Source organism: Chiloscyllium plagiosum, chromosome 24 (genome assembly GCF_004010195.1).
Source record: "Chiloscyllium plagiosum isolate BGI_BamShark_2017 chromosome 24, ASM401019v2, whole genome shotgun sequence".
Taxonomy (NCBI): Eukaryota; Metazoa; Chordata; class Chondrichthyes; order Orectolobiformes; family Hemiscylliidae; genus Chiloscyllium; species Chiloscyllium plagiosum.
In genome coordinates, this window is record NC_057733.1 from 52074217 (window position 1) to 52098967 (window position 24751).

A 24751-nucleotide genomic window follows, 5' to 3' on the forward strand; every position below is an offset into this window, starting at 1 on the left:
ATATAACTTTTTAATAAAAAAGTTTTGCAATTTACATATGAAAGAAATGAAGCTAACATGGTCATTCTAAAAGATGAGAGACTTAACAAACAATCAAGGTATTTTTCAATGTATAATTTCAGTCACATCACACTATAAACTTTTGCTATAAATTCTGTCTTAAATCGTGTACTCGACAGCCACTTGATGAAGGAACAGCGCTCCGAAAGCTAGTGCTTCCAATTAAACCTGTTGGACTATAACCTAATGTTGTCTGATTTTTAACCTTTTAAATGTTGTAATTGTACCAACCTCCACCATTTCCTCTGACAGCTCATTTCATACACGCACCACCCTCTGCATGAAGAAAGTTGCCCTGAGGTCCCTTTTAAACCTTTCCTCTCTCATCTTAAACCTATGCCCTCTAATTTTGACTGCCCTACCCTGAGAAACAAATCTTTGTCTATTGTCTATTTACGCTATCAATGCCCCTCAAGATTTTATAAACCTCTACAAGGTCACCCCTCAGCTCCAGGGAAACCAGCTCCACTGCAGTGAATTTGAGTAATTTCCAGAACGCATCCCTTCCCTTGCCAATGTAGGATATTGGAGTAATTTTCAATCTGTATCCCACCCCTTGCCAATGTGGAATATTTGAGTAATTTTCAGTCTGTATCCCACCCCTTGCCAATGTGGAATATTTGAGTAATTTTCAGTCTGTATCCACCCCTTGCCAATGTGGAATATTTGAGTAACTTTCAGACTGTGTCCCTCCCCTTGCCAATATGGAATATTTGATTTGGAGATGCCGGTGTTGGACTGGGGTGTACAAAGTTAAAAATCACACAACACCAGGTTATAGTCCAACAGATTTAATTGGAAGCACTAGCTTTCGGAGCGACGCTCCTTCATCAGGAGATAGTGGAGGGCTCAATCTGTGTTACAATCCGAAAGCTATTGTGCTTCCAATTAATCCTATTGGACTATAACCTGGTGTTGTGTGACTTTTAACTTGGAATATTTGAGGAATTTCAGTCTGTGTTGGGGAAATCTTTGTACACCTAATTTTAACTCTGCTGCCTTAGTAACGGCCGCTGTACCAGTGTCCAATCAGAGGAGCGGATGTTGGGAGGTGGGGCGGTTGAGGGCGGGCGCCATTTTGTTTGGCTGTTGCTGCGGCGGTAGCGGAGCGAGCGAAAGGCGTGCGTGTTGTTTTTAAATCGCGGAGTCGTCTCTCGTTTTCTTTCTTTCGCCCTCACAGGTAGCCCAACAGGATGGGCCGAAAGAAGAAGAAGCAGATGAAGCCGTGGTGCTGGTATCCTTAGTGCTTGTCTGGCCTCGCTCTTTGCGGCCGCCATTAGACAGTGGCAGGCCGCAGGGACACAAAGACGAGGAAGGCGACCGGGCCTCTGCAGGAGAGTGGGGGGGGGTGGGTGGATGCGGACTGGGGGCCTTATGAGGCGGCCTGTCGACCCTGATTCCCGGGGAAACTAGACAATAATGAAATAGGGCTGTGGTTATAACCAGAGGAGAAAGTGAGGTCTGCAGATGCTGGAGATCAGAGCTGAAAATGTGTTGCTGGTAAAGCACAGCAGGTCAGGCAGCATCCAAATCTGCTGTGCTTTACCAGCAACACATTTTCAGCTGTGGTTATAACCGGCAACGTTAGCGACTTGTGTGTTTGGGGCGGAGGAGAGGAAGAGGTGACCATGTGCAATTTATATGACTGTGGGAAGAAGCCGCCTCTGTTTTCACTGTAAAATGGCGTCATGGTTTGTTTTTCCTCCTTGCTCAGTTCAGGATTACTCAGACTTGACTTTATCCCCAATGGCCACGGCCGAAAGAACTGCTCGTTTTAAAACAAAAGCTAGGCTAGCGATTCATGTGTGGAATGGCAAATCTTCATGCATTGACATGTTAAGAGTACCTTCCAACGCTTTCCCCTAAAACTGTTGTTCTTTTGAACTACATATTGTCGTTTAAAAACAAAGATAAGATGGGAGATTTCTAAGATGCGGCCGTTTAGATGGGCTGCCAATCTAAACTGTATTGGTTGCATGGTAATTTCATTTGGATTGGAATGACTAGTTTTGTCTGCATAGTATGTGTTCGTATTCTATTTCTTTTTGTTTCCATTTCCTTGACCACAGATGTCCAGGTACTGTAACAGAGACTTTGATGATGAGAAGATCCTTATCCAGCACCAGAAAGCAAAACATTTCAAATGTCACATATGTCATAAAAAGTTGTACACAGGTCCAGGTCTTGCTATTCACTGCATGCAGGTATCTTACTGGTTAATGTGCCAACATATTTAAGATTATTTTAGTTGAAGTAACACTAAAAATTCTCTATATTTATGTAAATTTTAAATTTGCAGTTACTGAATATAGGAGAAAGTGAGGACTGCAGATGCTGGAGATCAGAGCTGAAAATGTGTCGATGGAAAAGCGCAGCAGGTCAGGTAGCATCCAAGGAGCAGGAGAATCGACGTTTCAGGCATGATTCCTGAAGAAGGGCTCATGCCCGAAACGTCGATTCTCCTGCTCCTTGGATGATGCCTGACCTGCGCTTTTCCAGCAACACATGTTCAGTTACTGAATATAGTCAATGAGGTAATTGAATTGAACATTAACTGAACTGAGCATAAAGAAGAATCAGTGTTGAACATTTTATTTCTAGTTTTTTTCTGCCTCATTACTTCTGAAATGTACTCCCCTGTAGTAAATGTTTGTTTCTGCATAGTAAAAGTGTTAAAGTGCAAACAAAATAAATCTTTTTGCATAAATTGTCAGAATTGCCTCACTAGATTTTCCAATTGTGCACTTTTCTCTGAATAGACTGATGTTTCACCTGAAAATTGGATACTTTAACTGTTTGTGGGCATGTTGAAGCAACCTTTAAGAGTTTTAAGTGATATTTGGGGAGTCTTTGAGAACTGTCTTTTTGCCATCTGAGTGCAGTGGAACGGTGCAAAACAGAATAAGTATGTTTTAAACAGGATGTTGAGATTTCCTTTCATTATAAATAAACTTTTGCACCAGAATAGACTTCCCAGTTGACAAGCAGGCACTGTGCAGGGCTTTGTAATTGTCTTAAATGACTTAATTCTGATACATAGACGACAGCACTATGTGGTGTTTTGTCGTGTTCTGAATCTCCCTTTGTAGATTATTTTGAATACTTTTACTGTTATGTTTTAATTCAGAGAGATCTGATTAAAATCTTTAAGTAAAGATTCCTGTAGACTGACTTTTTCTCATTAGTGCCACTTTAACCCGATTGTTGTTCCTGTCTGATATTATGAAATATAAACTGAGTGCGATATTTGTCCTTGAGCATGAAATTTGGTTGGTATTTGCTGGATTTGAAACAGTTCACATTCTGAGGTGGCAAATAGTCCAGCTTGCTAGTGGCTTTAATGAGCATTATGGACACTTAAGTAATGGAAATGATATTAAGTTGAATGTTTGCCTACATTGAGTATTGTAATGCTCCTTTCCGATTTTAAATTATTTACTATAGGAACAGGTCACATTGTAATAGTCCACAGGGTTTGTTGATCTAATCTTGTTCATTTTACAAAGACAAGTATGGTTAAAGCTGCAGTTTTTTTTTCGAAAGTTTGGTACAGGATAATTCTAATCAGTTGTCTCGTGCACATTTGATTGTAAGGATCTAATTCCGATCCCACCAAAGTAAACTAAGTTTGTTAATAAGCAAACTGCATTCAGTATAACATCAGTTTGCAACTTTGCGTTCAACAAGTTCACTGTTCATTACCGCAACACGTGTTAAAGTTAGTTTGATATATCTTGGGGGGGGGGAAAAAAGTGTGGGCATGGGGCCAGGCACTTGGCCTAACATCAAACAAGATGCTTGGATTATAAATTGTCTGGTTTAACCGGAGAGAGATGAATGGGAAGGAAGTTGTAGAAATGATCCTTCCCACAATGGCTTGAGTTTTCCTAATAGGGCAGGACTTTGGCTAAATCTGAGTTAATCCAAATTTCTTATGGTAAATCAATTCAACCTTCCATTATGTTTCAACATACAACCAAATAAGCCTCACTTAAATTGTTGATGACCAGAACCAATCTACCTGGCAAGAAATGTTTAATTCGTGCTGTTCAGACCACGGGATCTATAAATGAGCATGCTTAATATGGGAAATGTCTACTTTTTTAAATGTTGTTAGAACGTAGAATGATAGTGCAGTGCAGGCCCTTTGCCCCACAATGTTGCGCCGACCTATGAAATTAATCTAATGTTCATCTAACCTACACCGTTCCATTATTATCCTTATGTATGTCCAATGCCCATTTAAATGCCCTTAACATCAGCGAGTCTACTACTGTTGCGGGTAGAATGTCCCCTCTGTTGGCCTTGTCCATCTAAGGAAAAATGTTCTCACTGACCACCCTATCTAACCCTCTGATTATCTTGCATGTCTCGATTAAGACACCTCTCAATCTTTGTTGTGCTTTTTTTATTTAAATACTTCCAAAAAATTTATAGATACTTTGGTATTATTGTATGATATATGTAGTTTATCTTGGTTAATAGGAATGGGGGCCAAATGTCCATAAGTTATTAACCTTTCTTGTTCATAGAGTTGCCAATTCAATGACTACAGAATATTATTGCTAATCTGTATCCTGACTGAAGTACGTCACTTATATCCTTGATGTCAGGTCTATTTCTAATAGTATGTAACTATTACAGATCTCTAGCATTAAGAGATTCTCGTGGAAAAACCCCTGTGCTAAAATGGGTGATGGAAATTCTGTGATAATTGGATTGTCCAGAAAGAATCATTGTTTAACTCATCTGAGAGATTTTGATGCTGAGCATAGAATATAGAAATTTATTTTTCTTTAAAACACTAAATCCCATGTCTTGAGTGTGTGTTATTTTACTCTGGTCTTATTTTGTCACTGGAAATTTTACTAGATTCAAAGCAAGCTCATTGTCACCTTGTGATAAAGTGGTTAAGATTGGTGGTTGCATGTGAAATTTACATTTCAGTTTGAAACAATCTGAAGAAGTTTTGAAATAAATGAGTTGGAGTTTTTGCTGCACATACCCCCTGATTCCAAACAAGTTGAGATGAAACAGACCCTGTTTTGTTTTAGTTAACTTGGTTGATGCGTTTCTCATTAAATGTCATCACCAAATCCAACAGTTAGTTGACCATTAGTTAAATTTGCTGCTTGTGCAGTCCTCTGTATCCACGAGCGTTCAGTTCCTGAGAATCCCTGTGAATGATGAAATTTGAGAGTAAAGAGTTCAGTTGAAAGGAGGCTAGAAATTTTGCCCATTGATGTTGAATTTTGTTACTTAGATTTTTGGCACAGATTGGCAAATTTGTAATTTTGCGGATAGAGGATTTACTATATCATGTGATTTGCAACATTAGCCATCTTTGGAAGGACAAGAGACAGTAAAATGTTTCAGGACTCATTTTGTCTCTGACCGTTATATCGATACTGTCTCTAATTCCCAGACATCACACTTTATGAAGGCTGCCAAAGCCTTAGAGTGACTACAGTGACTAAGCATTTAAATTAGGTAGGGAAATTGAGGCTTGCTTTTGAGAAATGTTTAAGGGGACAACTTGATAGCTGTTCAAAATAAAAGCTGGTTTTGGTCAAGCCAGTGAGAAGTTCTAAACATGAATTTCTGGATTTTAGTTTGGAATAAAGATGGGGCAATATGCGCGTGAGAAAATGTAGCATGTTAAAGACTGAACTACTTGGATCAATCTTTCTGGATCAAACAGCCTCATTTGATAAAATTATTAGTCATGTTTCTTTCTCGGTCCTAGGCTAGTTCTGCAGTTTGTGTGTTATTTCAATTCATAATTGATTCAATGCATTAAAAATCTTTTGTACCTTGGTATTCTTAGTACATTGTCTCAGCAACATTTGAAATTTGTGACTTTTTGTCGTGCATAGGTTCATAAGGAAACGATAGATGCTGTTCCAAATGCAATCCCAGGAAGAACAGATATTGAATTAGAAATCTATGGAATGGAAGGGATTCCCGAAAAGGATATGGAAGAAAGGAGACGATTGCTTGAACAAAAGACTCAAGGTGAGTAGTGTCATATTCTCTTATCAATTTAATGTTAAAGTAAGTTTCTATTATCTCTCATGGCATTAAGACTCAGCCATTGTTTCCACAAGTGCTTTTCCCAAGCAAGAAAAAACATTTGTTCCAGTGCCAACTAGAATAAAGTCTTATTTCAAGTTGGGGTGGGGGGAGAAAAACACAATCAGCAAGTTGTAAGGAGAATGAATCACTTTTTTGTTTATTATTCCTGTGGAGCCTTGAAAGTGAATGCTGTTAGCATATTTGACCGTGTATACTTTGCCTTAGGTTTACTTCTGACAGACATTTCAGGGCAAAAATTGAGAATGAGAATCCGAGTGCTTTCTCCCTTTTAAATTACCACTTGAATCACCTCATGGATAAATTGAATCATTGAAGTGGCAATTGTCTTGTGACACTGAACTATACTGTAGACAGATGGGGAAGCCAAATCAGGTCAAGTATATTTGCATTACCCTCTCAATCATTTGTGTGCAGTTAAATAACAATAAATCAGGTAGTTTTACTTTTGGTGATATCTATTGAGGTGTAATGTTGACTAGGATATAGGGAGAACTCCCCTAACCTTGCGGAACGCCTGGGATCTTCTACTTTGGAATCTTTTAAATGTCTAATCTGGAAGGTAATGCCTCTGATGTCCAGAGGTTCCTCAGTACCTGGCTTCTCCTTTAAGACACACTCTCTTTAAAACTTAATTTTTGACCAAGCATTTTGTCACCAGTAATATCTCCTTGGATGGCTTGATGTAACTTTGTTTTGTGCTTCTGTGAATCGTCTTATGATATTCCATTCATAACTTGTATTTACATAGCTCTTTGCACTGAGTGAATTGAAAGTTTTTTTTAATATCAATTTGTTCAGGCTGGTAAAGAAAGTAACAAATTACACTTCTTGTAGATTATGGAGTTTGATTAAAAACAGTAAATTGTATTGAGTTGTGATTTTCTTTGACTCCTATTTGTCTTTCATTCGTGAGGGATGGTTTCAAATGCTCTATCAATCGCACCAACATTCTATCTTGCCCAAGTGAATGAGAAAGGCCATTAGCTGAATGTGGTAAAGTTTCAACCACGAACACTTTTGCACTTTTTCCACTATGATCACTTGCTAATGATCCAGAATGGAAACTCTTTGAATAGCCAGTGAGACTCCATCACTCTAGCTTACTTAGTGTGAACCATATGTATTTAACTGATCTTGAATTGACTGGATATCTTTCAATGTGGAATTTCACAATGTAGGGCTGTACATTGACTGAATGGATAATTTCATTTTGTAATGTGGCACGAGGCTGCAAAGGCAAGGAGTTCCCATGGTTTTGCTTTTGAACTTCATGGAATGGTCGGGATGGAAGTGCTGTCTTGGGTCTTTTAACATTGAAGAGAGGCATAATTAGTCGTAACAGTTGGAAGTTTTGCTGGAAATGCACTATAATAAAACAAAGTTTAGTCTGTTATGTTATTTAGATTAGATTACTTACAGTATGGAAACAGGCCCTTCAGCCCAACAAGTCCACACCGACCCGCCAAAACTCAACCCAGCCATACCCCTAAATTTACCCCTTCACCTAACACTACGAGCAATTTAGACTGTGGGAGGAAACCAGAGCACCCGGAGGAAACCCACGCAGACACTGGGAGAATGTGCAAACTCCACACAGTCAGTCGCCTGAGGCGGGAATTGAACCCGGGTCTCTGGCGCTGTGAGACAACAGTGCTAACCACAGTGCCACCGTACCGCACCAACCACTGCCACTGTGCCGCACCACGTATCTGTTAACCAATTGGGACACACTGTCCATGTTGTCTGTATTGAATGGTCACCCATGTTGTCTACCTTTCATTAATTCCGTGGTATAAAGATGTCTACTGGAGAATGATAAAAGAAAGTATTTGTGGACAGATTAAAGCTGATTATAAATGTGTTGTGCTGAACTTGCTTCCTTCCAAGCTGCTTTACAATGCAAGTGTTCAAACATTTGTATTTTTCACTAGCGGAAAGTCAAAAAAAGAAGCAGAAAGATGATGATTCTGATGAGTTTGATGATGACGATGCAGAAGCTGGGACTTCGTACCAGCAGCAAGGGATGCAGCAACAACAGAATTTTGTTTCGAGTATGAACCAGTCAAGCATACACCCTGTATCGGGTGCACCTGGAATTCCTCCAGGTGACACAATCTACTTTATTCTTTCTTAGAACCCCTGCTTTGCGTGACCGAAGTGAGATGATTGAGCTTGTCCTGCTGTACTTATTTACTTTTGGTTCCATTGGGCAAAAGAGAGCATGTTTAATTTTACTAATTTAGCAGAATGTGTATTGTGGGTTAGAACAATAGAATCCCTACAGTGTGGAAAGAAACCACTTGGCCAGCCAAGTCTACGCTGACCCTCCAAAGAGATTTCCACCCAGTCCCAGACCACCACCCTATCCCTCTAACCCTGCATTTACCACGGCCAGTCCACCTAACCTGCACATCTTTGGAGCAAACTGGGGCACCCGAAGGGGAAACACACTTTTTTTTTCTAGATTAAGTTTAATGCTTATGTTTGGTTTGCATTCCCCAATGAGTATCTTTTGCTACTAGCCATGACTTTGTATCAGCAGTCAGATTCTTTTGGGAAACATTACCTGGGTCTCTGGAATACTTGTTTAGCAATAATACTTCCAGGCCATTGCCACCCCAAGCTTGAAAAAAAGTATCATAAGAATTCATCTATTGAACTAGAAATAAAAAGGGCCAATTACTGACCAGGAAGCTGGACTGTAAGCAGTTTAAAGTTTCCTTGATCTCAAGGCTCCTTTATTTTTCATGAGCTGTGCATTGGAGATCTTCTGTATATGCACTTCTTAATTATTTCAATAATTTTCCACTCCGGCCTAAAAGTTTATTTTCTGATCAACTTATGACAGCAGAGAAATAAGGCAGGGCAGATAACTGAAGTGTCAGTGGGGGAAGTGCTTTGGGTCCAGCGACCATAATTCTACTGGTTTTAAAATAGTGATGGAAAAGGATAGACCGGATCTAAAAGTTGAAGTTCTAAGATGGAGGAAGGCCAATTTTGATGGTATTAGGCAAGAACTTACAAAAGCTGATGGGGGGCAAATGTCAGCAAGTAAAGGGACAGCTGGAAAATGGGAAGCTTTCAAAAATTAGGTAACTAGTTTAGAGACAGTATGTTCTTGTTAAGGTGAAAGGAAAGGATGGGACGTGTAGGCAATGCTGGATGACTAGAGAAAGAGGTTTTGGTTAAGAGAAAGAAGGAAGCATGTGTCAGGTATAGACAGGAGAGATTGAGTGAATCCTTAGAATATAAAGGCATGAGAAGTATCCTAAAGAAGGAAAACAGGAGGGCAAAAATGGGACATGAGATAGCTTTGGCAAATAGGGTTAAGAGAATCCAAAGGCCTTTTACAAATACATTAAGGAGAAAAGGGTGAGAATAGGGTCCCTCAAAGATCAGTGAGGTAACCTATGTGTGGAGCTGCAGGAAATGGATTCAAATGAGTATTTTTGGATCTGTGTTTACTGTGGAGAGGGACATGGAAGGAATAGAATGTGGGGAAATAGATGGAGACATCTTGAAAACTGTCCATATTACAAAGGAGGCCGTGCTGGATGTCTTGAAATGCATAAAAGTGGATAAATGCCCAGGACCTGAAAGTGTACCCTAGAACTCTGTGGGAAGCTAGGGAAGTGATTGCTGGGCTCCTTGCTTGGATATTTCTATCACTGGTAGTCACTGGTGATGTGCTGAAAGTCTGGGGTTTGGCTAACATGATGCCACTATTTAAAAGGGTGGTAAGGAGAAGCCAGGGAACTATAGACCGGTGAGCCTGATATCGGTGGGCAGATTGTTGGCGGGAATCCTGATAGACAGGATTTACATGTATTTGGAAGGTGAAGGACTGATTAGGGATAGTCAACATGACTTTGTGCGTGGGAAATCATGTCTCTCAAACTTGATTGAGTTTTTTGAAGAAGTAGCAAAGATTGATGGCAGAGCAGTTGATGTGATCTATATGGACTTCGGTTAGGCGTTTGACTAGGTTCCTCAGGGGAGACTGGTTAACAAGGTTAGGTCTCATGGAATGTAGGGAGAACTATCCATTTGCATACAGAACTAGTTCAAAATTGGAAGTCGGAGGGTTGATTTTCACACTGGAGGCCTGTGACCAGTGCTGTGTCACAACGATCGGTACTGGGTCCACTACTGTTCATCATTTATGTAAATAATTTGGATGTGAACATAGGTATAGTTAGTAGGTTTGCAGATGACACCAAAATTAGATGTGTAGTGGACAGCGAAGAAGGTTACCTCAGATTACCACAGGATCTTGATCAGATGGCCCAGTGGGCGGAGTGGCGGCAGAAGGAGTTTAATTTAGATAAATGTGAGGTGCTGCATTTTGGGAAAGCAAATCTTAGCAGGACTTAATATATTTAATGGTTAGGTCCTAGGGAGTGTTGCTGGACAAAGAGACCTTGGAGTGCAGGTTCATAGCTCCTTGAAAGTGGAGTTGCATGTAGATAGGATAGTGAAGAAAGTGTTTGGTATGCTTTCCTTTATTGGTCAGAGCATTGAGTACAGGAGTTGGGAGGTCATGTTGTGGCTGTACAAGACATTGGTTAGGCCACTTAGAATATAGTGTTCAGTTCTGTTCTTCCTATGGGAAAGATGTGTTCAGAGAAGATTTACAAGGATTTTGCCAGAGTTGGAGGATTTGAGCTGTAGGGAGTGGACGAATAGGCTGGAGCTGTTTTCCCTGGAGTGTCTGAGGCTGTGGGGTGACTTTATAGAGGTTTATAAAATCGCGAGAAGCATGGATAGGGTAAATAGACAAAAGTCCTTTCCCTGGGGTGACTAAGTCCTGATCTAGAAGGGTATAGGTTTAGGGTGAGAGGGGAAAGATATAAAAGGGACCTAAGGGACAGCATTTTATTTGACATCAGGCACATTCCTTGATCGGAGTGTTCCAGGATTATTTGTGAATTTAGTCTTTACACGGCTGCATTTATTTTTTTCAGGGATGCCACCAGTGGTCCCAGGTGTTCCTCCCATGATGCCAGGAATGCCACCAGTAATGCCAGGAATGCCTCCAGGGTTAGTGTTCTCAATTTATTTAATGGCACGAGTTTGCTTTTATGTCTTGGTCTTGTCTATGTATATTAATTGTGTGATTATAAGATGAGCTCGCTAGGCTCTAATTACCCTTGCTTCCCAGCATTAAGGTGGGAAATGATGCTTCCTCAAATCCAGGTTTCTAACTGCCTGATGTTTGCTCAGAACGATTTAAATTTGTGAATTGTGAGAAATGAATTTTCATTTAAAGAAGTTCTGATCTGTTTTCTGCTTTAACTTTATGGTTCCATGTGAGTTACTTTGATGTCTTTCCAAATTGCCCATTATTTACCAGTGGGTATTGACCCAAAGTTGTGTGAAATAGATGCGGTTTCAGCTACAGGCGCTGATAGAAATCATACACAGTAACTCTGGCTGGCTTCCCACTGCCATTCACCTTAACCTGGTATGCAAAGGCAGTTTTAGCCCCCAAAATCTAAATTGCATTTTGATGTCTGTATTACCTATGCATCACTGAGTCCTTATCTTTATATTCAATCTTGATTTTGAAATGTGATTTATGTTCACTCTTGTTATAACAGGATGATGCCCATGGGTGGAATGATGCCTCCAGGACCTGGAATGCCACCCATGATGCCAGGCATGCATCCTGGTGGGTATTTGAAAACAGTTGGCAGCAATTTAGGTCTGTATGCAGAGAATCTTGGCATCAAGTTATTTAGAGCAATACATAAATGTACTGTTATGTCCCAAAGCACTTATTTCCATATATTGATGTGATTAGTCAAATTTAGCTTTGGTAGCAAGAGAGATGCTTTTTGTACATGCTGCATCTCTACTTGCATATGCTCACCTAAATGTCTCATATCTGCCTTGAATAACTTCTTGTGACCCGTAAATTATGTAAAATCATTTTGAAAAACAATTTTAAAAAAAAAATCCAGTCTTTATACCAATTACTGTGAAATCATAGAATTAGACATAAAATCCACATAATACATTTTATAGGTGTCTGGTAATCTTTAATGGGGGCACTATTCAGTGACAGTTGAACCTGTGGCTTCTGTCTTTTACCATTTGATGTACATGCAGATCCCTGTATCCACTACTGTAGCAGTACTAATCCACTTTAAGGGAAATACAGTTTTCTAGACTTGGGTGATGCCACAGGAGATCCAATGGTATTTTTATTTTTAAAAGAAAGCACCTTATGTCAGAAAAAAAATCTCAAACTTGTAAATCAGTTTGACAGAGAATTGAGTGTGAGTAATTAACAAGTCCAAATGATTGTTCCCTACCTGGAGGAAGCACCAATAAAAGATGTTGTGCAACTCATCAGATGAAGTCTATTGTAATAACAGGTGGGACTTGAACCCCAGCCTCCTATTCCAGAGGTATGGGCATTCTCACTGTACCACAAATCCTTGCAAATGTCTTAACCGTAACTGTCTTCACCTGTTTCATCAATGACCTTCCCTCATTCATAAGGTCAGAAGTGGAGATAAATTGTTTTCACTACTATTTCCAACTCCTCAAGTAGTGATGCACTGCATACCAATGCCAGCATACAAGAAGACCCGGCCAACATTCAAGCTTGGACTAAAGTCTGTTGCAGATTTTGCTTGCCAGTTAAGTACCAAATGCTGACAATCAATGCATGACATACAACAGGATTGCCCTCACTACATTGCCCCCATATGAAAATCCTGAGGGGTTGTCATTAATCAAATTTTTGTGTAACTAGCATTTTAAATAGTGTGGCTATAAGAGCAGGTTAGGCACTGGGAATTCTTCAGTGGGTATGTTGCCTATTAAATTCGCAGGCATTCCTGGCACCAGTCTTTTGTCCGTTTGTATGTGGTTTTGGAAGCCTTTCATCCAGGATAAAGCAGTACTTGATTGGCACCATATTCATCACATTAATAATTCACTCGCTTCCCACCAGTACACAGTGGTTATCTTAAATACATTGCAGGAATTCAGTGTACTTTGACAGCACCTTTCATTGCTGTCTGAAAGGACAAGGGAGGATACTCAGGTATATGGGAACATCACAGTCTGCAAGTTTCCCTTCAAGTCACATATCATCCTGGCTTGAAACTGTATCACCATTACCTCTGTAATTGTGCTAAAATCATGGAACTCCCTCGTGTACAGCACTGGCTCGACCTCGACCATATGGCATGCATTAATTCAAAAAGGTAGCTCACCATTTTTCTAGGATAATTGGAAATGGGCAATAAATGCTGGTCTTCGCAGCAACATCTCTCTTGAACAAATTTTAATTTTCAACTTTCTTCATAATTCTACTATTTATTGCCCCCCTGCAATTAATATGGCATTTATCCTATAATTGAGTTTTCAAAGCTCTACTTGATATTTCTACATTAACGAGTCAAATGCTGCACTCTGCTGATACAACAAATGCAGCTTTGCCAACATTCTCTGCCAATTTAGCCTTTCTTTTATTTGCCCTGTAAATTAAACTCTCAACTCTTTACTTTATGTTCTTATACTTTTGCACCTATTATCTACATTTGAATATTAGCATTTTCAGGAAGAGTTTCTTAGAGGTAAGGGAATCAAAGAGTATGAGGAGAAAGTGGGAACAGGGTACTAAATAGGAAAATCAGCCATGATGACATTGAATGACAGAACAGGCTTAAAGGCCCACTAATTCTAAATTTTAAGATTTCTGTTCCTCAGTTCATCTAATTTCTTCCACTATAAACTGGTAATAAATTCTGAGCTTTATCTATCCAGGTAAATATTTGAAGACACTACTGATGCAGAATATTCAATGTCTTTTTTTTTTAAAGAAAGCATGTAAACCTAAGACTACTTTATAGATTAATGTAATCTGATGACCGTTTACAGTCTCCAAATAAATCAGTGGTTTTGTTGGTAAGTAAGTAAATTGATTCAAATGAACTTGGATTTCTGAACAATATTCTTTGTATTAAGTAAGTATTTTGCAGCAATTAATTGAAGTTCAAGATTGCACCTTAACTGTTTTGCAAGGCTTTAGGTCTTGTTTGATTTCTTTCTAATAGTTTTCTTGTATCATTCCAGGTATGCCACCGCCTGTTCCACGTCCAGGTGGACCATCAATGACCCAGTCGCAGCCGGTGGTTCCACCTGGTTTACCCAGTCGAGCACCATTACCTGGACCTAGTCCACAGCCTCCCATTGCAAAGCCACTCTTCCCCAGTGCCGGCCAAGTAAGCACGTGTTAATGGGCATTATCAGTGTTGGAATATCTTGTTTACCTGTGAAATATCAGTGCACCATGACTGTTTCCTGATGTGTGAATAACTTTAGTCTCTATCTGGTCTAGATGAGGTCTACAAGTATTCAGGGTTCTCTGTAAACTGTTTCATAGGAACTTTAAGTGCCTCTAGGTTTTAATGCATTTAATTTCTGACAGTCACCCTTATAGTGTAGAGTACTGGCAGCTGATGAGGATTTTCATTGTCTGCTCTTTTTATGCTTCAGATGGGGACTCGTGTTTCGAGCACAACTACAGCCTCCACAACAGCTTCATCAAATTCAGCAAATCTCTCAACTTCCTCTAAACCTCTGTTTCCTAGTGCAGCACAAGTACGCAGGCAGATTCCATCAATTCTGGTGTTAGACTAATTCACAGTGCTTCACTTGCCAGAATAATTCTTGAGCATGCTATAAACTAGCTTTAGAGGCTTTTGGAGTGTGTATGGGCTGTGCAATGCTAATCTGGTGTAGTGTGCTGTACTACTTTGTAGAGTTAGCATTTCTATATAAAAAGCAATCACAAATACACATCCGGCAGCTTTATATCTGCAGATACTGCTGAAGGTTTGCCAGTTTAAATTGAGCTATTTGTTCTAAATTTCACATTTTTTTTGTTCCTCTAATGCTTCTGAGGATACTTAATCTGAATTGTCAGTACAATTGAAACTTGTAAACCTGCATTTTTAGAATAGCATGTTTTTTGGAAAATTAAACTGCTTTGCTTGTGGCTTGGTTTTGATTTTTATTTTGGGATATGCAATAAATCTAACTTCTTGTGGTGTTAATTCAACAGAGCCAGCAATCTGTTTCTGGACCTGTGGGTACGGATTTTAAACCCCTCAACAGTACGCCTGCTACTACTGCAGAACCTCCAAAGCCCACATTCCCAGCATACACACAGTCAACAGCTACTGCTACCAGCACGTCAAGCAGTTCTACAGCCAAACCAACCATCCCTGTAACTAGTAAGCCTGCCACTCTAACTACAACTAGTGCAACTAGTAAGTTGATCCATCCAGATGAGGATATATCTCTGGTAAGTGTGTAAGTCATTCTTCAAACATTCAAACAAAATCCTTTTGTCTTAATTGGATTTAACTTGTGTGCCAGACTGATATTTAAAAAAAAAAGTAATGGGTTTTAAACTTGTATCGCTTTAAAGAAAACTAATGCACCTGTGCAATTTTCTTTTATCTGCTGCTTAGGAGGAAAGGCGAGCTCAGTTTCCAAAGTACCAGCGTAACATCCCTCGGCAAGGCCAGACACCTCTGGGGCCACCACCAGTTGGGCCAATGGGTGGCATGATACCACCACAGCAAGGAATACCACCTCAGCAACCAGCAATGAGACCTCCAATGCCACCTCCAGGTTAAAAAGCTTTCTGCTTTTTTGTAGGTTCTAGTAATTGTGGTTTAGTTATATTTGTTACAAATAAGGATAAAATTACTCAGTGGTTCTGGGGCCTTTGTTAATTTTGCACCCATATATATGACCTCCAATAGCTGGTCACTCTTTTGTGAACCTTTTTATTTATGATGGGTTCACTGTGTGCCATGAGTATATGCACCTTGTACAAGGTGGTGATGTAATTTTTTAAATGGCATTGATTTGATGTCTAGTGTGAAAACCTAAAGAAGAGTACAGAGATCAATGAATGAGAGAATCTCCTGTGACTATTTCCCCTGCAAAACAGATATACAGCTTTGAATACTGTTGTGGGCAATTTCCTCTCAGATTTCTGGGGTGGCAGAACTGATGAATGAGGAGAATTTGCATCGGTTAGAATATATTCACTTGGGTTCAGATGAATTGGTGGGGGGGTGGAGGAATCTCAGAAACCTATAGAATTCTAATAGGGCTAGACAGGGTGGATGCAAGAAGGATATTCGGGATGGCAAGGGAGTCCAGAGCTGGGGTGACAGTCCAAAGATACGAATAAACTGTTCAGGACTGAAATAAGAAATTTCTTCACCCAGGAAGTAGTGAGCCTGTAGAATCTGATACAGTGGAAAACATTTGAGGCCAAAGATTGCATGATTTGATAAAAGAGTTAACCATTTGGGTTAAAGGGATCAATGGATATGGGGGAAAGTGAGACTAGGCTGTTGAGTTGGATGATCACCCATGATCATACTGAATGGTGGAGTACGTTTAAAGGATAGAATTGACTATTGCTCTTTTTTTTTTTGTTTCTGTGATTTGTTGGTAGAGCTATCCATTAAATCCCTTGCATGCTCATTCCACGTATCCCTAAATGTTTTCCCGGTCAAGCAAGTGTTTACCAAAATCTTTTGAATGTCAATATTGAATCACGTTCGGCTAGAATTTCCTCCCATTTGAGAGAGGATAGCAGCAACTTCAATGGAGGCTGGATGATTGTATTTGAGCCTGTGTTAGACAGATGTTTGATGTAAACATTTTTTAAGGATCAGTCAGTTGAGGCCATAATTAGATTACTTTTGATTAAATGGCAGATCAGGCTGTGGGGCGAAATTAGGCACAAGAATAGCTATTCAGCCCTCTGAGTCTGCTGCACCATTCTGTAGAATCATGGCTTATCCTCTTGACTTAATGCCATGTTCCTACTTGCTCTCCCTATTCCTCAAAGCTTTAAAATCTAAGCATATGTCTGTATCTTGTGTGATAATAATCAGTAATTTGGCCTCCACAACCTTCTGTAGTAGAGAATTCCCCAACGGGAACAACCCTTTGCGTGAAGGCATTTTTCCTCATCTTGATCCTAAATGGCCTACTTAATATTATGAGACTGTGTCCTCGGTGCTAGACTCCCCAGCCAGGGAAAAATCCTCCCTGCATCCAGTTTGTCAAGCCCTGTTAGAATTTTATACGTTTCAATCAGATCTCTCATCCTTCTAAACCAATCTCTCCTCATAGGACAGTCCTGCCACCCCCGGTTTCAGCCTCGTGAACGTCCGCTGCACTCCCTCTATGGCAAGTATTATCTTTATTGGGCGAGGAGACCAAATCTGCGCACGATATTCCAGGTGTGGTCTCATCAAGGCCTTGTGTAACTGCATTAAACAAGACTATTTCTGAACGCAAAACCTCTTGAAATGAAGGTCATTGTACCATTTACCTTTCTAATTGCTTGATCTACATGGCTGTCTGTTTTGGTGTACAAGGAGACCCAGATCCTTTTGTGCATCCACATTTCCCAGTGTGTCACCATTTAAATGACTTTCTGCCTTTCTGTTTTCACACTAAAGTTTATAACTTCATGTTTAGCCATGATTGTTTATCTACTGATTGTTGCTCACTCAACTAGTCTAAATCATCTGATTGTTGCTCACTCAACTAGTCTAAATCATCCTGGAGCCTCCTTTCTCTCTCCTCAACACTCAACCCACCTAGTTTTGACATCAGCAAACTTGAGAATGTTGCTTTTTGTGCCCTCCTCTAGTTCATTTATATTGTGAATGGTTGGGACCCAAACGCTGATCCTTGTGATATTCTGTTAGTTACTGCCTGCCACCAGGAAAATGATCCACTTTTTCATGTCAGAATTCTCAATCCATACCAATATATTACACTTATACTGTATCAAAACCTGCCTGAAAATCAAGATGCATCACGTCCATTTATTCTCCCTTATCTATTAATCTAATTACATCCTCAAAAGACCGCAATAGATTTGTTACGCTTGATTTGCCTTTCCTAAACCCGTGCTGGCTTTGTCCAATCCTGTTAATACTTTCCAAGTGTTCTGTTGTTATGTATTTTATAATAAACTCCAGTATTTTCTCCATGAATGATTTTTTGGTAACTGATCTGCAATTCTATTTGTAAAACTATTCCTCCGTTTTAAAATACAAATTACCATCTTCCACTTTGTAGAAGAGTCGCCAAAACCAAGCCTGTAGACTTTTAGAGGATGACCGCCACCAGTGGAAACTTGGGACATAGAAAATACAAACAGGAATAGGCCATTTGGTGCTTCAAATCTGCTCCCCTGCTGTATAGGATCATGGCTGTTCTGGCACTCCTCATATCCAATTTACTGCCCTATCCCCATAACCCTTAATTCCCTCTACTGATCAGAAATCGATCTCCGCCTTAAATATACTCAAGGACTCTGGAGCCACAGAGCTGTGGAGGCAAAGACATTCTCATGAAACATTCACTAAGTATTTGCTTTGTCTTACCCCTTAAGAATTGTGTTTCAACGCGATCACCCCTCATCCTTAGCGAATTTAATCTCAACCTATTTAGCCTTTGCTCATATGACAATCCCTCCATCCCAGGGATCATCTGAGTGAACTTTCTCTGAACTTCCTCCAATGAAATGATGTTATTCCTTTAAATCGGGGGACCAAAACAGCACTTAATACTCCAGATTTGTTCTCATCAGTACCTTGCACAGTTGCAGTAAGATTTCTTTACTCTTATGCTCCAACCCCCTTGAAATAAGGGCCAAAATTCCGTTAAACTTTGAATACCTGCTGCACCTGTGTGCTAGCTTTGTACTTCATGTGGAGGTATCTTTGTCCTTTTGTGTTGCAACTTTCTGCAGTTTTTCTCCATTGGCGTAATATTTTGCTCTCTAGTTCTCCCTTCCAAGTTAACAACATATTTTCCTAAGTTATACTCCGTTTGCCAACTGTTTGCCCTCTTAACCTATCATTATTTCTTTGTATGGTGTAAATATTCCTCTGTCAAACTGCCTTTTCACTGATGTTATCTGCGAATTTGGCTACAGTATTTTCACTTCCTTCCTCCAAGTCATCAACATATATTGTAAATAGTTGTGGTTCAAGCATTGTCCCTATGGAACGCTACTGATTATGGTTGCCAATCTGAAAAATAACCCCTTGTTCGACTGGCAGTTTCCTGACCATTAGTCAATTCTCTGTTCGTGCCAATATCCTACCCTCGACACCATGGGAAGGCATTTGATAAGGCACTTTTAGAAAGTGCCTCATCAAATGCCTTCTGGAAGTCCAAATACAACACATCCACTGATTTTCCCCTCTCCCTGCTTTGGTTGAGACTTTCTCAAAATTCTTAAATTAGTTGTGCACCATTTCCCTTTCAGAAAGTCATGTTGACTGTACTTGATTTAGATTATGAATTTCCAAATGTTCAGCTATTACGTCCTCACTAATTGATTCAGTCACTTTTCCAACAATACATTTTAGGCTAATTAGCCTAGAGCTATCCATTTTTTAGCCTCCTTGCCTTTTTGAATAGGGGTGTCATATTAAAAGTTTTTCAATCCCCTGGTACTTTGACAGAATCCAATGATTTTTGGAGAGTTACAACCAGTGCATCCACTTTCTCCATTGCTGCCTCTTTTAGGATCCTAGAATGAAAACCATCAAAGCCAGGGTGCTTACCTGCATTTAGCACCATTAGCTTGTCTAATACTAGTTTGTGGCTACCTTCCTCCACAGTATTCTTTGTATTAACAGAATGTTTGAAGTATCTTCTGCCATAAAGGCAAATGCGAAATGTCTGTTTAACTCCCCTCTGCTATTTCCTTGTTCCTCTTTGCCACCACAACCGATTCATTTTCTAAGAGGCCTGTATTCACTTTGACCTCGCTGTTGCTTTTTATATTATTAAAAGAAACTTTTTTTTAATTATCGCTAGCTTCCTCTCAGTTTAATTTGTCTTTTTTTGGTAGTCCTTTGTTGGTTTCTGAATTTGCCTCAGTCTTTGGGGCTACCTCTGACTTTTTACTTCCTTTTATATGCCTTTCAACTTTAAACTCTCCTTCACTTCCTTGGTTAGCCTAGGCTGGTTTATCCCTCTGTTGGAATCTTTCCTCCTTACTGGAGTGTATTTTGCTGAGAGTTATGAATTACCTCTTTCAATGTCTTGCACTGCTTGCTTACTGTTATTCCTGCTAGTCTATTCCTCCCAGTTCACTTTACTAACTCTTTCTTCAATTCATTGTAATTCCTTTATTTAAGTGAAGTGCACTTGTTTCCATATCCAGTTTCTCATACTGTATCTGAAAAATAAATTCTGTACTACAGTATTATAATTACTAATTCTAAGTGGGTTTTTTAACTCTGGTCATTTAATAACCTGCTTCATTATCCATTACCAGATCCAAGAAAGCCTGCTCCCTTAGTTGGCTCCATGTCCCATTGTTCTAGTTGTGTGTATCTGGCGGTGGTGAGGACTGCAGATACTGGAAAGTCAGAGTCGATAAAATGCAGAGCAGAAAAAAGCAGCATCAGAAGAGCAGAAAAGTTTGTTTCAGGTTGGGACCCTTCATCAGAATTGATTGAGTCCCATCCTGAAATGTTGACCCTCCTGCCCCTCTGCTGCTTGACTTGCTCTTATCAGCTCTGCATTTTATCACCTCTAGTTATATCTATCGCCTTGTGAACTTAATGCTTTCAATGGCAGAGCATCCCACAGACTTCCCACATTCTGGGAAATTGCTTGGCGTCTTGGTCCTGTAAGAACTACCTTGCATCCTAAGACTGTAACCCATTGTTCTAGATTCCCTTCCTGCATTTACCCTGTCTAGTGGTCTTAGAATTTTTGTTTTCGACATCTCTTCTCCCCTTCCACACCACCAAAGTGTTTCTAAATTCCAGTAGATGTAGTTCTAACTGATCCAGTCTCTCTCAGTAGGCCGATGCTACCATTCAGCACAGCAAGCTGGTAAACTTCTGTTGCACTTCTTCCGTAGCAAGAACAACCGCCACCCTGGCATTCTCAAAGTGGATTTGTCAAGCATGATTTCCCTTTCATACATCTAGGATGATTCAGCCCGATCCCCTCATTGGTTTCCAAGTGCTCTGCTGTTAAATCTTTTATAGTTGACACTAGCGCTTTCCCTTACTACCATAGAGTCCTAGAGATGTACAGCATGGAAACAGACCCTACGGTCCAACCTGTCCATGCCGACCAGCTATCCCAACCCAATCTAGTCCCACCTGCCAGCATCCGGTCCATATCCCTCCAAATCCTTCCTATTCATATACCCATCCAAATGCCTCTTAAATGTTGCAATTGTACCAGCCTCCACGATATCCTCTGGCAGCTCATTCCATACACGTACCAACCTCTGCGTGAAACTGTTGCCCTTTCGGTCTCTTTTATATCTTTCCCCTCTCACCCTAAACCTATGCCCTCTACTTCTGGACTTCCCGACCCCAGGGAAAAAACTTTCTCTATTTATCCTATCCATGCCCCTCATAATTTTGTAAACCTCTATCCCCTCAGCCTCCGACGCTCCAGGGAAAATAGCCCCAGCCTGTTCAGCCTCTCCCTGTAGCTCAAATCTTCCAACCCTGGCAACATCCTTGTAAATCCTTTCTGAACCCTTTCAAGTTTCACAACATCTTTCTGATAGGAAGGAGACCAGAATTGCATGCAATATTCCAACAGTGGCCTAAACAATGTCCTGCACAGCCGCAACGCGTCCTCCCAACGCCTGTACTCAATACTCTGACCAATAAAGCATACCAAACGCCGCCTTCACTATCCTATCTACCTGTGACTCCACTTTCAAGGATCTATGAACTTGCACTCCAAGATCTCTTTGTTCAGCAGTACTCCCGAGGACCTTACCATTAAGTGTATAGGTCCTGCTAAGATTTGCATATGTCTGAATTAAACTCCATTTGCCACTTCTCAGCCCATTGGCCCATCTGGTCCAGATCCTGTTGTAATCTGAGGTAACCCTCTTCGCTGTCCACTACACCTCCAATTTTGGTGTCATCTACAAACTTATTAACTGTACCTCTTGTGCTCGTATCCAAATCATTTATGTAAATGACAAAAAGTGGAGGACCCAGCACCGATCCTTGTGGCACTCCACTGGTCACACGCCTCCAGTCTGAAAAACAACCCTCCACCACCACCCTCTGTCTTCTACCTTTGAGCCAGTTCTGTATCCAAATGGCTAGTTCTCCCTGTAGTCCGTGAGATCTAACCTTGCTAATCAGTCTCCCATGGGGAACCTTGTCGAACGCCTTACTGAAGCCCATATAGATCACATCTCTGCTCTGCCCTCATCAATCTTCTTTGTTACTTCAAAAAACTCAATCTTTAAGTTTGTGAGACATGATTTCCCACGCACAAAGCCATGTTGACTACCAGTGCTTCTATTATTTCTATGGTAATTTCCTCTGGGAATTAGATTTTCAGGGCATATGATTTCAGTTTTTTACCTCATTAACGTCCCTAGCGCATTTTTGTGCTAAAACTGATTTCCTTTAATCCCTCCCTCTCACTGCATCCTTAGTTCCTTAAGTGTTCCATTTTTCTGCAATTTTTTTGTTTCTCATAATTTCTCTTGTTTCTGATTGTAACATTTGACTTTTAATTATTTATTTTTCACATTTATGAAAGCTTATGTAGTCCTTTTTATGCTTCCTTCAATCATACATTCCTCTTACGTTCCCTTCTTGATCAAGCTTTTGTTGTCTTTTGTTGAATTCTAAAATGCTTCCAATCCTCAAGCATGCTGCTGCTTTTCTTGCAATTTTGTATGCCTGCTGTATTGGATCTAATACCATCCCTAATTTATTTTTAAGTTTTCAGCCACCTTTTTCCTTTTTTTGTCAGACCGGAATGAATAACAGTTGTAATTCAGGCATGTTATTTACTTATTGACCATTGCCTATCCACTGCCAGTCCTTTTCATTAGGTTCCCTAATCCCTTCCTGCCAACTTGCACTTCATACCTTTCCTTTATTTAGATTCAGTTATTTGGATTTGCCTACATCTATCTCCGTCTTAATTAGGAATTCTATCATATGTAGTCACTGTTCCTTAAGGGACTAAAATGAGTTAATCCTTTCTTGTTTGCTCAGTACCACACTCTAGATAGGTTTGGTTCCTTAATGTATTGGTCTAAAGAATTATGTTCTCACTGCAGAGAATTGTCATCCATAAAATCACTGCTAGTTTGGTTTGTTCAGTCAAGAGAGATTGAAGTCACCCATGATTACCGTTTTATCCTTATTGTGTGCTGCCTTCCCTTAAGTTTTCACTACTTTTGGAGGGCCAATAGACAGACCCAGACAATGCTTTCTCCTTTGTCTGTCTGAACTAATAAAATACTCTGGATTATCTATAGTGAGAATATGAAACTGCAGTGCATTAGCATTGCCAATTGGCTAAAAGGTGTAGAGTTCAAGCAGAATTTGAAAAAGTCAAGTTTAGAAGCTTGACAGATGTTTATATTAATATTCTTTTCTGTTCTCAGGTCAGTATGGTGGTCCGCCACAGGGCATGCCAGGCTACCTCCCAGGTGGCATGCCTCCATACGGACAGGGACCTCCAATGGTGCCCCCTTACCAAGGCGGACCCCCTCGGCCACCAATGGGAATGTCAGGAATGAGGCCCCCTGTAATGTCACAAGGGGGTCGCTACTGAAGCTGGTGTACCTACGTTAATAGGTTTGGAGATTCAACCTTTTCTCAACTTGCTGTTAACTAGACAAGCTTCAGTGAATATAAGTGACTTTAACTTTTTTTTAAGAAAAACCTGGTAAACCTCTTCTGTCTGCTAATGATGACCACAAAAACGTGCAAAACCCTGGGACGTGCTGTTGTTTGATCACAGTAGCGGGGAAACAAAAGAATATTCTTGAAAGCAAAATCTTGATGAGTGCCCTCCCCAATTCCCCTTCCCTCTAAACCTCTTCTTCCCCTCCCTCTTCCCCCCCTCTTCTCCCTTCTCCCCCCACCCTTCCCACCTGAGTCCCCATGTAATTGCAATTCATGTTGTATAGCTTCTTCTCTCATGTTTCATCTAGGTTTTTAGAAGTGAAGTATAATAAATATGGTCCATTTATATAATAAAAAAATTGAAGGCGCTGGAGTTACATGAACATACAGTACCACCTTTAAAGGCAAGTTCTGTAAATTAAAATTTGCTTTTGTATTAAAAACAAAAGTGAGGCCTTCGCAGCACTCTAAGTGCTGTTGGACTTTACTGTCCCCAACATTGTTTGGTGAGGGCTTCTGGTGTAATTGCTTGTTGCAGCACCAAATTTGTGTTCAGTTGAGTTTTGATTATGTAACTGTTCGACGTACCTCGTATCCAGGGTTCAAAGAGACCATTTAGAACCTGAATAGGTCGTACCTGATTTCTTAATTTCTGTACTGTTGTAAAGCTCATTGTAATAAAACTTGATGGAAACATTAATGTTGCTTTATTCATGACCAGCTATGGATCACTGCTTCAAGGTTTGTACCACTGCATGATACTGCAATTTAGTGCAAAAATAAAAGTAAGAGCATTGGAGGGGGAATTTATTGTTTATGCTTTTGAATGAACCAATATTTAAATCTGTTTATCTCTCTGCATGCTTTAA

At 40.1% G+C, this 24751-nt stretch overlaps 1 protein-coding gene across 4 annotated transcripts; it reads left to right on the forward strand.

Annotated features, from left to right (window-relative positions):
- The first annotated feature begins 1113 nt into the window (after positions 1–1113).
- Positions 1114–24582, forward strand: LOC122562297 (BUB3-interacting and GLEBS motif-containing protein ZNF207-like). 4 transcript variants are annotated; one of them, XM_043715109.1, is made up of 12 exons: positions 1115–1294; positions 2138–2264; positions 5937–6075; positions 8088–8261; positions 11121–11196; positions 11757–11860; positions 14248–14396; positions 14671–14775; positions 15239–15481; positions 15651–15813; positions 17341–17397; positions 23639–24582. In XM_043715109.1, the coding sequence occupies exons 1-12, from the start codon at positions 1254–1256 to the stop codon at positions 23806–23808; spliced, it is 1548 nt and encodes a 515-aa protein (XP_043571044.1). In that variant the 5' UTR covers positions 1115–1253; the 3' UTR covers positions 23809–24582. The 4 variants fall into 4 exon arrangements, with proteins under 4 accessions (XP_043571047.1, XP_043571044.1, XP_043571045.1 ...); XM_043715110.1 differs by having other exon boundaries at positions 11757–11827; XM_043715112.1 differs by lacking the exon at positions 14671–14775 and having other exon boundaries at positions 1114–1294; positions 11757–11827.
- Positions 24583–24751: the final 169 nt, after the last annotated feature.